This window comes from Anser cygnoides, chromosome 15, assembly GCF_040182565.1.
Source record: "Anser cygnoides isolate HZ-2024a breed goose chromosome 15, Taihu_goose_T2T_genome, whole genome shotgun sequence".
NCBI lineage: Eukaryota > Metazoa > Chordata > Aves > Anseriformes > Anatidae > Anser > Anser cygnoides.
Window position 1 is genome coordinate 1,453,226 of NC_089887.1, and position 11,173 is coordinate 1,464,398.

At 59.8% G+C, this 11,173-nt stretch overlaps 1 protein-coding gene across 1 annotated transcript in view; it reads right to left on the reverse strand.

The window, feature by feature from the left end:
• RAB26 (RAB26, member RAS oncogene family) overlaps positions 1 to 725 on the reverse strand; it is a 31,261-nt gene extending 30,536 nt beyond the window's left edge. Inside the window, exon 1 of the mRNA XM_066977356.1 lies at positions 456 to 725. Coding sequence (XP_066833457.1) covers positions 456 to 662 — 207 coding nt within the window. The 5' untranslated portion in view covers positions 663 to 725. The remainder of the gene's footprint in view (positions 1 to 455) is intronic.
• Between the last annotated feature and the right edge of the window lie 10,448 nt (positions 726 to 11,173).

Genomic DNA, 11,173 nt, shown 5'->3' on the forward strand with positions numbered 1-11,173 from the left:
AGCTGGAGACATTTCAACGGCAGCCAGAGCAGATTCGATGCGATTCAAGGAATACCGTCACCCCGGCTTATAACCTGCTTTTTTTTAACGCGGTTAGAGAGGAAGCAGAAGGGTACAGCCACCAAGCTGAGCCAAAAGCCTTTTAGCACCACTTGCAAAAGTTCAGCAGCAGCCGCGGTGCGGAGGGATGCGCTCGCAGCTCGCCACGCCGAAGCCCGGGCGCCCCGGGCAGGGGGGGGAGCGCCGCCGAGGCACCCTGCGGGGCCGGGAAAAAGGAGGAGAAGGAGAAAGCGGCGGCCCCGGAGGAGCGGGGGCTCGCCGGGGGGCTCGGAGGGGGCGCCCCCCGCCCGCCCCGTCCCCGGGGAACTTCTCGGGCTGCCGCACGGGGCTGCCCCGGCCGCTCCGCTCCGCACCCCCCCCAGGTCGCTCCCCGCGCCCCCCCCGGCCCCCCTCACCTTGAAGGCGAGGTCGTAGAACTCGCCGCTGCTGCTCAGCGAGGGCCGCCCGGGCGCCGCGCCGCCGTTGCGGGGCAGCTCGGGGGCGGGCGCGGGGCTCCGGGGGGGGGCGGCGGCGGCGCGGCCGGGCCCCTGGGCGGCGGGGGGCAGCGCGGCCGAGGGCGCGGCGCCGCCGCCCTTGCTCCGAGCCGCTTTCTTCCGCGACATGCCGCGGCCGGGCGCTGAGGGCGCGGGGCTGTGCCGCCGCCGCCGCCGCCTCCCCGGCCCGGCACGGCTCGGCCCGGCACGGCCCGGCACGGCCCCGCTGCCAATGGCAGCGCCGCGGGGGCGGCGGCGGGGGCCGGGCCCGCTCCGCTCCGCTCCGCCCCGGCCGCGCTCCGCGGGGCGCCCGCGGCCGCGCTCCGGTGCGCGCAGAGCCGTGCCGAGCCGTGCCGAGCTGTGCCGAGCCCTGCTGTGCCGAACCGTGCAAAGCCGTGCCGAGCCCTGCTGAGCCGAGCCGAGCCGAGCTGTGCCGAACCGTGCAAAGCCGTGCCGAGCCCTGCTGAGCCGTGCCGAGCCGTGCAGAGCCGTGCCGAGCCGTGCAGAGCCGTGCCGAACCGTGCAAAGCCGTGCCGAGCCCTGCTGAGCCGAGCCGAGCCGAACCGAGCTGTGCCAAACCGAGCCGCGCCAAGCCGAGCCGGGCCGAGCCGTGCCAAGCTGCGCAGAGCCGAGCCGAGCCGCCCGGGAGGGGAGCGGGGTGAGGCGGCCCCAGCCCCCCGTGGGGACCGGCGCTGGGGCAGCAGCGCGGCGAGCCCCGAGCCGTGCCCGGTGCCCCCCAGCCGTGCCCGCCGCCCCCCCGCGATGCCCAGCGGTGGCTGAGCGCGGCCCCCCGGCAGGGCTGGGCTGGGCTGGGCGCCGCTCCCCAGCATCCCCCCCCCGGTCCCTCAGCAGGCGCAGGGCCGGCCGCAGGTGGGCATTTGGATGAGGCAGGCGCGGACCAGCCGCCGCGGGCAGCGCCCGTGCGGGAGCTTTGGGGTGCGAGGGCGGACGCGGAGCGGGGCAGGGGCTGGCACAGCACGGCCCGGGGGGCGCACGGGGGCTGCGGCACGGGCCGGGGCCGGCAGGAGCTGCTGCTTCTGGGGGGGGCTTGCATTGTCCCCAGTCTGTCTCAGCAACTGGTTTCAGCGAGCAACACTTTGCATCTTTCTTTCTGACTGCAAATGAAGTGTCACCTGAGGCAATTGCAATGCTCTCAACTGAAATAAATGTCTTTAGCTATGTGACATATTTCCAGTGGCGCGGCCTTATCCTTCCTGGAAAAGGAGGCTTGAGCAGTCATATCGAAGCAAGAGTGGAAAATAAATCTCTCTGGTGAGAAGCCAGGCAGGCACACAATGAAGATGTAAATAAGTAACAGCGCTTGCACAAGACCGGGAGGAGCTGAGGGCCAACACAAAGGGGCTCAGGCAGGCTGGGAAAGCTGGAACCAAAGCCAGAGTCCAGATGCCCACCGCGGTGATGCCAAGATGTTGCTTGTGCTGTGGCCAGGATGAGCTTTTCCCTTTGCTTCCACAGGAGTGGGCACAGGAGCAGAGCTGCACAGATGGATGAGGGTACCCCCATCCCCCAAGGCTCCTCTCCTCCCCTCCTGGGCACACAACACCTGCCCCTGATGACGCTTCCCTGTGTGTGCCAGAATAGCTCTGTCAGGGGCATTTAAACCCGCTGTTAATCCCTGTTCTGCTCTCTCAAAACACTCCCAGTGGGGGAGAAGTGGAGAGCAGAGCTCTGGCTGCTTCCCCCGTGGACGAGGGAGACAAGCTGGGGTCAGGAGCTCCTGTGTGTGGGTTCTGGGCGAGATCCCACTTCTCCCCCCCCCAAGCCTCGTGCACGACTGGAGGAGCTCTGGGCTCCCACACAGACAGGACCAGAGAAAAAGCTTTCACGGCAGAGGCTTATCCCCCTCATCTCGCTCTCTTCCTCCTGATGATCCATCTGGGAGATGGAAGACCTGACTTGTCAGAGCAGACTTGATGCCAAGGTTTTGCTCTATAATCTGATTTTCCAGGACAGCTGCAGTCAATAGAGGCCGAGGCCTTGGAGCAAAGTGCAATGCTGGAGCCATCTATGGGTCTGTCGGATTTTTAGCTTGTCCCTGTGCAGTGACAAAGCTGCCATGGAGCACTTCCCTGCCTGGGAAAGGGGGCGTGCAGCCCCCAGCACCCTCGGGGCAGCCTCCCGGGAGACCAGGGCTGCTGACGCACGAGGACTTTGCTTTTCCCCGCTCTCAGCCACAGCTGATGGTGATGGAAATCTTGAAGAGCCTCGTGTTCACGAGCAAACAAAGCCAGCTGCTTATCACGGCCGCATCAGAGCAACGCCATACGAGGATGGCCCTTTATCGAGGGCGGCAGCAGGGAAGCGTGGTGCTTGCTGCTGCCCTTATCAAAGGTCGCGTGCTGCAGAGCCGGCAGTGGGGCTGATCCCGCTGCCCCCAGCCCCGGGGCTCAGCCTCACGCAGCGCCAGAGCTCAGAGCAGCGCGGCCACAGGAGGAGCATCTCCAGCAAGTTTTTCTCCTTCAGAAAATGTGTGTGAAGAGGCACAGCCTGCTCACAGATCTCAGTCATGCCTGGAAATGTTGTTCCCCATATAGTTACAGGAACTAATCAGATAACTACAGCTGAAATAAGGGGAATGTGTTTGCTAAAAATAGATTAATGGAACAACACACGCCTGAAGATACAGCGTGCCTTGGGGAAGCAGGACTGCGGGATCTGGCAGGGCTCTGAACAGGGCCAGCAGCGATGGTGGCTATTTGTTACTCTGGTATATCCACGCGTAAGTAGATTTGTTTTTAAAGGCAGAAAATCAGCTCATCCCCATCACGGCTGTTAGCCGAGGAGGCTGTTGTATGGCACGCAGGGAGGACAGGGGATGCCAGCGCTGCGAGGCAGCTCTCCTCCTGCTCCTCCTGCTGTACCAGCAGCCCCACAGCACCGAGGGGCAGCCCCAGGCCCTGTGCTTGGTGCAGGGTGAAGCCTTTCCTGGCTGTTCTGAAATTGCGGGTGGGATGAGAGGAAGCCTCTGTGGTCACGCTGCTCCTGTGCCTGCACCCATCTCCCCAGGCCCACAGCTGCGAGGTCCCTGGAAGGTTTCCCTTTTGCTTTAGGGACTGGACTGCATTTTGGGTGTTTCTGTCTGCCCTGGGCAGAGGTCTGGGTGTTGTCTCCAGCCAAGGGGCAGCACAGGGTGCAGGCAGAGCCACCCAGTGCCCCACATTGTGCAGGCAAGGGTGCTACGGGAGGCTCACTGCACACCGTGGGAGCACGGACATGTGCCATGACAGGGACTGCCCGTACTAGGGGGGTTATAAATGAGCTCGTTAAGGATGGCACCTGCCTTCTGCTCAGCCTCCCCCATCTGGGGACAGAGCTCTGCACGGAGCTGGAGACATGGAGATTGTGTCTGGGGCTGGGCACCGGCTCTGACCAGCTGTTCTGCATTTTGGGAGTTTATATCTAGCTGTTTTCCCCCAACATGGAAATTTGCAGGGTTCTCTGCGTGCCAGAAGCTGCACTCTGTGCTTGTAGCCAAGCGAGACATTTCAGCACGAGGCCAGCCCTCCTTCCTCCTGCCGGCCCAAGCTGCTCCATCCCTGGCTCGTGCTGCAACAGCCCGTGTGTTCTCCTGGCCTCGGCTGCTCCTCGCCACAGCAGCAGCCCCCAGGCACGGATCCCCACGTTCCTAGGCACTGCCCTCCCCGGCAGGGACACCCGCCTTGTCCTTGCCAGCATCTGCCAATGCCTTTCCCAACAGCCCGAGCCTGCTGCTCTCCTACTTCATTGCCGGCTCGGGCGGAGGGGAGTTGTGCCTGCAGCAGGAAGGCTGCAAGGACGAGCTATTCCCATCGGAGACGATGTCAGCTGCACTGTCTTGGAAGATATTCATCTTCTTTGCCTGGTGCCCTGGCAGCTGCAGGAGAGCCGGTGCAGGCTCTTCCCATGCTCTGCTCGCAGCACAGCTCAGCTTGCTCTGCTGTCACCTATTGCAGTGCCTCCAGCCAAGGTTACGGGGACTGCTCTCCCAGTCCCTTGTAAACCTGGTGTCCCTTCTCACTTTCTGTACTGCTACAGATCATTTGCCAAGGGCAAACACAGCTCTGACTCCAAAGTCTTAGAAATGTTGTAGGGAAAGGACCTGAAGGCATGGACAGCACCTGGACGGGAGGTGCGGGCAGGCAGGCAGACAGAGGTGACACCGCGGTGACGGGGCCAACACGTCAGTCACGGCGCTGCCAGTGCAGGTGTGACAGAGAGCCTGGGCAAAATACCAGGAGCTCGGTCTCGTGCTGTGCGCGAGCAGACAGACCTCCACGAGGAGATGTCAGACAGATGGGACACCCTCCTTCAGGAGCACCTCTGCCTCCAGAGCAGTGCCCGAGCACAAGAGGCACGGAGATGTGCCGGGAGCGGGCACGGGACACGCGTGGGGCTGGGGACCACGGCACCTGCCACGCTCGGTGAGTCGAGCGCTTTCCCTCTGCCTGCATGGAAGGGTCCCAGCCCACACAGAGCTGAGCAGTCATTGTTCCCTTCCTCGCCACTTATTGTTCTTCCCTCCCCATTGCTCACTTACCTTTGAACACTTCAATCTTGTTGCCTTTGTCAGCGTTGCTGGCTTTTAATTGAAATTCCTCAGACATCTTCTCATCAATGCAGCCCATCAGTTATTTTTGTGTGGGAAGCAATTGTTTTCCTTTTGCAGCTGTGAAAGTTAAATTCCAATGTTTTGCTGGGAGACTGTTTTTGTCTCTTCCCTTTCTTATACTGCCAAGTCAAGTCTTATATTGCAAACCTCCTTCCTTTGTCTGGTTATTTCATTTTCCATCTCTTCTGCGCACAGTCCCTCTGTTTCCATCCTTGGCTCCTTAGCTTCTCTCTCTGATCTGTCCCGAAGGGCAGTTTCCACCTGCTGCTTTGCCCACTCTTCATCGCCGTTGTTTTCCCCGCAAAGCACACACACACCGAACCCAGGGCACCAGGAGGCTGGGAGCTCAGCCTGTCGCCCAGTCTTTGTTTCCTGGCATTCAAACCCATAATTTATTCACGGCGCAGGTCCTGTTTAACAAGTGGCACTGCACTGGCCTCCCCTGCCCGGTGGTGCCCGAGGGCTCTGAGCTGCCTCTGCAGCTGGTGGGACCCCAAAAGGGCCAGGGCCGGGGCTGCCACCCGCCCCCCCCCAGCCCTGCAACCAGCCCTGCAGGCTGCCAAGTTAACGCATCGCTCACGTTGCTGCTTTTGGAGCAAGTGGTGGTCGTGGCAGCAGATGGCTCCCCAAGGGGCTCAGTGGATGACGGAGCTGGTTAGACGCCGTTATCCCAGCACATGCAGCCCAGAGGCAAAGCCTGGGCGCTTCTTCACCCACAGAAGCAAGTGCTCCGTTAGCCCCTGTCCCTCTCCAGAAGGCGAAGGCAAGAGAAGAAAACATCTTTCCTGGCACTCCGCATTCGGTTGCAAGTCCCTGCTTGTGGCAGCGCCAAGGCCCAGGCTGGGCTCAGTCCCCTCCTCCCCAGGGGGGCAAGAAGCCCTCAGTGCACCCGGCTGCCCGTCCTGGGCTCAACCCTGCGCGTGGGGCACAGCTTCCCCACTGCCCCTAGGGAAGCGGCACTGGCAGCCCGGGGTTACCCATGCACAGCACCCAAGGCAGGAGCTGTACCTGGGGCAAGCAAGGCACAGCCTGGCTGCTGCATTTAACTGCAAAATAATCCACAGACCCCTTGCACGTGAAGGGCTCTGCTCCCTGCAGGTCAGCATCCCATTCCCCTGCCAGCAGGGTGCCGGCATGCAGGGACTGCCTCAGCAATTCCCCACGGGCATCCCCAGGGAACGGCGGTGCTGCCCCGTGCCCCCACCCGCCCCTTTTGCGCAAAACAGGGTGATTGTGCCAGATCCTAATGAGCCTGGACTGGGCCGAGGCCAGAAAATTAATTTTACTTGTGCCAAGACAGAAATGAGCCAAGATTTCAGCCAGTGGAGGACTGAGTGCATGAGAGCCCTCAGCCCGGCCCTGCTCCAGCAGTCACCCACGAGAGCTTTCAACTATGATGAAGTTGGATATTCAAAAAGCCTTTGAAATGTGTCCTATGGAGAGAGAGAGGGCTGAGTAACAAATGCTCAGCCTCCCAAATGAAAGATACTTTCAAGCTATTTGGTATATTTTAAATGCTTTTCAGACATGCCTCAATGACATCAAATATTTTAGAAATATCTTATAATATCTCATCTTAAAACCATCCGAGATATTTTGTACGGAGACATCCTGCAACGGGGAAGGGTTGGAATGTGGTTATAGTTTCAAAAGCCAGTGTGTAAACATCGCACGGCGTGACCTTTATCTGCGCGCACTCAGCCGTTCCCAGCAGGGATGGGTTTGCACCGGTCGGGCCAGGGCCGGCGGCAGCAGCCCGGCCTCTCGCCTTCCTCACGGGGCCGGCACCTGTGCTTGGCTCACGTCCCGCTGCTGTCTCTGCTGAGGGTGCTGCAGGGCACGCTCGGATGCACGCTGCGTGCAGGAGCAGCAGCGTGACTGCAGCACGACTCCAGGGTGTGGGGACGGCCGAGGCTCAGCACCTCCGGGTGCAGGCACCACCGTGAGCGCTGAGGGGCTGCTTATCCTCCGGCACGTGGGTCAGGGAGAGGAGGGATCGAGGGGTGCTTTCTGCTGCACCACCACCAGGACCCAGCCACTCACCCTCAGAGGCAGAGCCCACGGAGCTTGAGCAGATAACCCCCCAAAAGCTCATCTTTGCAATCCGCAGCTCAGGCATTACAGACCCAGAGATACCTCGGGCCAGCCACAGCTCAGCGATGTGTGCAGCGCTCTTTGGGGCCCTGTAAAACTACAAGCAGCCCTAATGAGCCAGCGCGGCAGCGTGCAGAGGCTCATAAAGCTGCTGCTCCAGAGAACAAGTCGGCCGCTAAGTGCCAGGCCCTGGCAAGCAGCTCCTGCTGGAGCAAGTCATCGCATCACTGCTTGCTGTGAGCTTGTCCACGCTGTCCCCTCTCCGGTGGGGGAAAAGCAGCTTCACCTCCTGCTCCTGGCTGTTGTGCGAGCTTTGTGCGAGCTGGCAGGGGCAGAGCTGTGCCCAGGGCTTGTTCAGCCACCCGTCAGGGCTAAGGGGTGGCAGGTCACTGACCAGATGCAGGCAGCGCCAGGCTGTAGTTAGCCCAGGATCAACACACCTGCAACAATGTTCTCATGGTCTGAGCTGTCAGCATGTGGCGTTGCTCCAAGTAATTAATAATCTGGGCTATGGAGATGCAGCTCAGAGCTTTAATACTGTTTGTTAATGCTTTCTGAGGAAGGCTGAGCATTTCCACCCAGCAAAACTCCAGTAGGTTTGGGCAATTACTTTTTTCTTGAAGATGACAATGAACGAGCAGCACGGCCAGCCCAGGGCCAGGCATTGCAAGGCACCCTCAGCTCTGCAATGTAATCAGCTTCGATAGATCCGCTCAGCCAGCATCTTCTTGCCTACCATTTTCTGTGATTTTACAATTTCCTCTTTTGTTTAAAAGCGTTTCTTCTTTATTGCTGGAAACATCTTCTTCCCCAACAAAGCTAAGGGTTGTCCCAATCCTGCAAACATTTTGTCTGCAAGCAATTTGATTTGCATTAGCTGTCCTTCTGCAATCAGAGGGACTAATCACATCTGAAAAGCTGCGCACATGTGTAAGTGATCAGGCCTGCCTGGGGAAGGCATGGAGCGAGGCACAGCCAAATGCAACCAGCTACAGCCAATTCACGGCAAAAAAGCGGCTGGCAAGTGAATTCTCCAAGCTGGCTTCTCAAAAGCAATCGCGTTGTGGTGCAGCGGGTCCTTCCCTGCCAGCCCTTCTGGGAACAGCCTCTGGGCTGCCAGGACCTGGCCTCCACCAGAGTCCAGCAAGTCCTAAGGCTCTGAATGCACGTTTCTGTCTCCGCTGGCTGCCCTCTGGCTTCAGTTTCATCAGTGCTAATTAGCACAGAGCAGTTTTCTTCGCATCATTGCATTAAAAGCCAACAGCTTTTGAGGAGCATCTGAGTCCTTGTTAAAAAAAGAAATCACATTTTTCCAAGTTTTCAAATGCAAAAGTGTAACTGGAAGCCTGCTGCCAAGGAAGGCTGAGGCAGAGGGCGTGCAGAAGCACCTGCAGAGGTGATCCTGGGGGACGCCTGTGCACAGGGACATGCCCAGCACTGCTGACCTCCCGTTTCAGTTCTGTCCTTGGGTGTAAACTACTCCATGAAGAATGGAGAGAGGGCAATGCCAGGACCAAGGGGTGTGAGTGGGGAATGAGATGGGAGACCGCTTCCTGAAGCCCCTGCAGCGGGGAGCGAGCAGCTCCAGCCCCTACCTGACTTTTTACCCGGCTGAATTTGCCCCAGTTACAAACGCCAGCCCCAGCACCGTGATGCCTCCTAATGGTGTGGAGACACCAGCATTGCTTTAACAATGAGGGGGAGCAGCAAGGTGCGGGGGAGCCATGCCGAGGTTGGATGGGTGCTGGTCATGTCCCATGGTCAGCCCTGGTGCCACTGCCCAGGGCACCTGCACCCTGCGCCCACGGCCAGCCCGTGCTCAGCAGCAGCACTCCCTGAGTCGCAAAAGCCTGAAACTTCAAAACCTATTGGGAGAGGAATCGTGACATTTTGTTTGCTTTGAAGGAGTGTTTGGTAAATAAAACCAGAATCACCACCAATTAGTTACTGAGCAGAAAGCGTTGCCACTGCAACCGCTCGGCTCTGGTTTGCATTCACGCTATGTCAAATGGATGAAAATGATCAGCGTGAATAAATTCACTTCCTGAGCTGAAACTGCCCACAAAAGTCATCCGGAATAAGCCCAACAGAGGCATGTGCTGGCACTGCTGACTCAGCTCAGCCTCGTGCAGCTGAAAACCCCACACAAACTGACAGCCCCGTGCCTCGCTGGCGAGCATCGCCCTGAGCACAGCCGGGGCAGGGGGTTCCTTTTCCAGGCACCCAAGGAGAAGCTGGGGGACACCGTGCATCCCACCCGGCTGTGGGCACCACGCTGTCAGCACAACAGGGCCAGGCCAACGCATCCCGACCTCGTCTGCTGCATCCCGTGCCCAGCAAGTGCAGGTGGGTGGCTGGGAGCCCTCGGGCAGGGAGATCGCGGCAGAATTCATCCCCTGTGGATTAAATCAGCTTGGGATAGGGCTGAGACGCCCCTGCTCCTTGTGGCTGAGCCAGGAGTTAACCACCCCACATGGTCCCAGGCTGCGAGGTGCAGGCAGCACAGACCGGGTGCTGTCCTGGGGTGCGCAGCCGTGCAGGGGGAGGCTGAGGGCAGGAGCTGGGACAATCAGCAGTGCGGTGTCACCGACAGGGACAGACAGGGTGCCCGCGCCTTGCTGCGCCAGGTGAGCTCCCTTTGCAGCTGACTGTAGCGCGCACCTGCTGGTGGGGCCTTGCAGGATTTTTCCACTTTTTTTTTTTTTTTTTTTTTTTTTTTTTTTTGAGAAGCGAGGATAAAGGCAAGGCTGCGAGGAGGGCAGCCCGGCGGTACTAGAGGGCGCCACGCGTTCACAAACCGAGCGGCAGCCGCAGCGCAGAGCTCCGGCCCGGAGGATGCTCGGGGGGGGGGGTCCGCAGCCCCCCTCTTGGCTCGCCCCTGGGGATATGGGGGTATCCCATAGCCCTTAGTAGGGCTGAGCCGTGCTGCTCCTGGCTGAGCCACGCAGGAGGCACCTGGGCCAGTATTTACTGAACTGACACCGTGGAGACGGTGATTTCCCTGCTTTTAATTTTCAGCCCTATCCGAAAGGTGCCAGGTGGAGCAGCTGGTGCCAGGGGAAGTCTGTCTGCAGCTGCAGGTCTCAACATCACCACAACAATGTGCAGGACCAGCAGATACGCCTCATGATGTGAAGTCAGCTAAAGAGCCCTGCAAAAGAAGACTGAATGTAGATCAGTGGTGGCAAGTGTGATATAACATAGGTTAACGGCTCAGCTGTCCTCTTCCCCCAGGCCTTCTAGGCAAGCAAAAGTACTGTGTCTGGATGAAAGGCAATGGAGCATGAGGAGGCTGGCTGCAGTCATCTGGCCAAGGATTGCAGCTGGGGAGCGCTTGTGCTGGCAGGCAAAGCAGGAGGCAGACTGGGGGGAGGAGATGGCTCTTCTGGGGGTCACTGCAGGTTGCCCCTTGCAGGATAGGCCGTAGCACTTGTGCAAACGTGCGTGGAACGCAGCCACGAAGCAACAATTTGCAGGGATGGAAGCAGCTGCCTCCCCCTGGAGAAATGGAGATCCTCACCTCCTTGGAGGTACTCATGTCCCAGGTAAAGGCAAGTGGGAAGCTCTTTCCCTCCTGTACATCTACAGAGGGCAAGCTGTGCAAGCAGGGAAATAATAGCAAATGAGCAACGTGGCCCTGCGTTAGTACAGCTGCCCTCCAAAGGGCCCAAACGCTGTGACAAGGGGGGCAGAAGTTTAGGAGGAGGCAATTTTCCTGCCTTCTTCAAGCCACAGCCAAGGTACGGCGTGTGTGTGCTGCTGGCCGGGTCTCGGGGCTGTCGGTGCCACCGCAGCCATCTGGGGAGCTTTGGGCTCTGGCTGGAGGCAGCGGGGACAATCCCAGCTGGCCACAGCCCTGTCACGTTCTGCTGACCACAGCGTATCTGCTGCTGTGCTGGATGCGTTCAGCCTGCATTGCTGGTGGGACAGGGAGAAT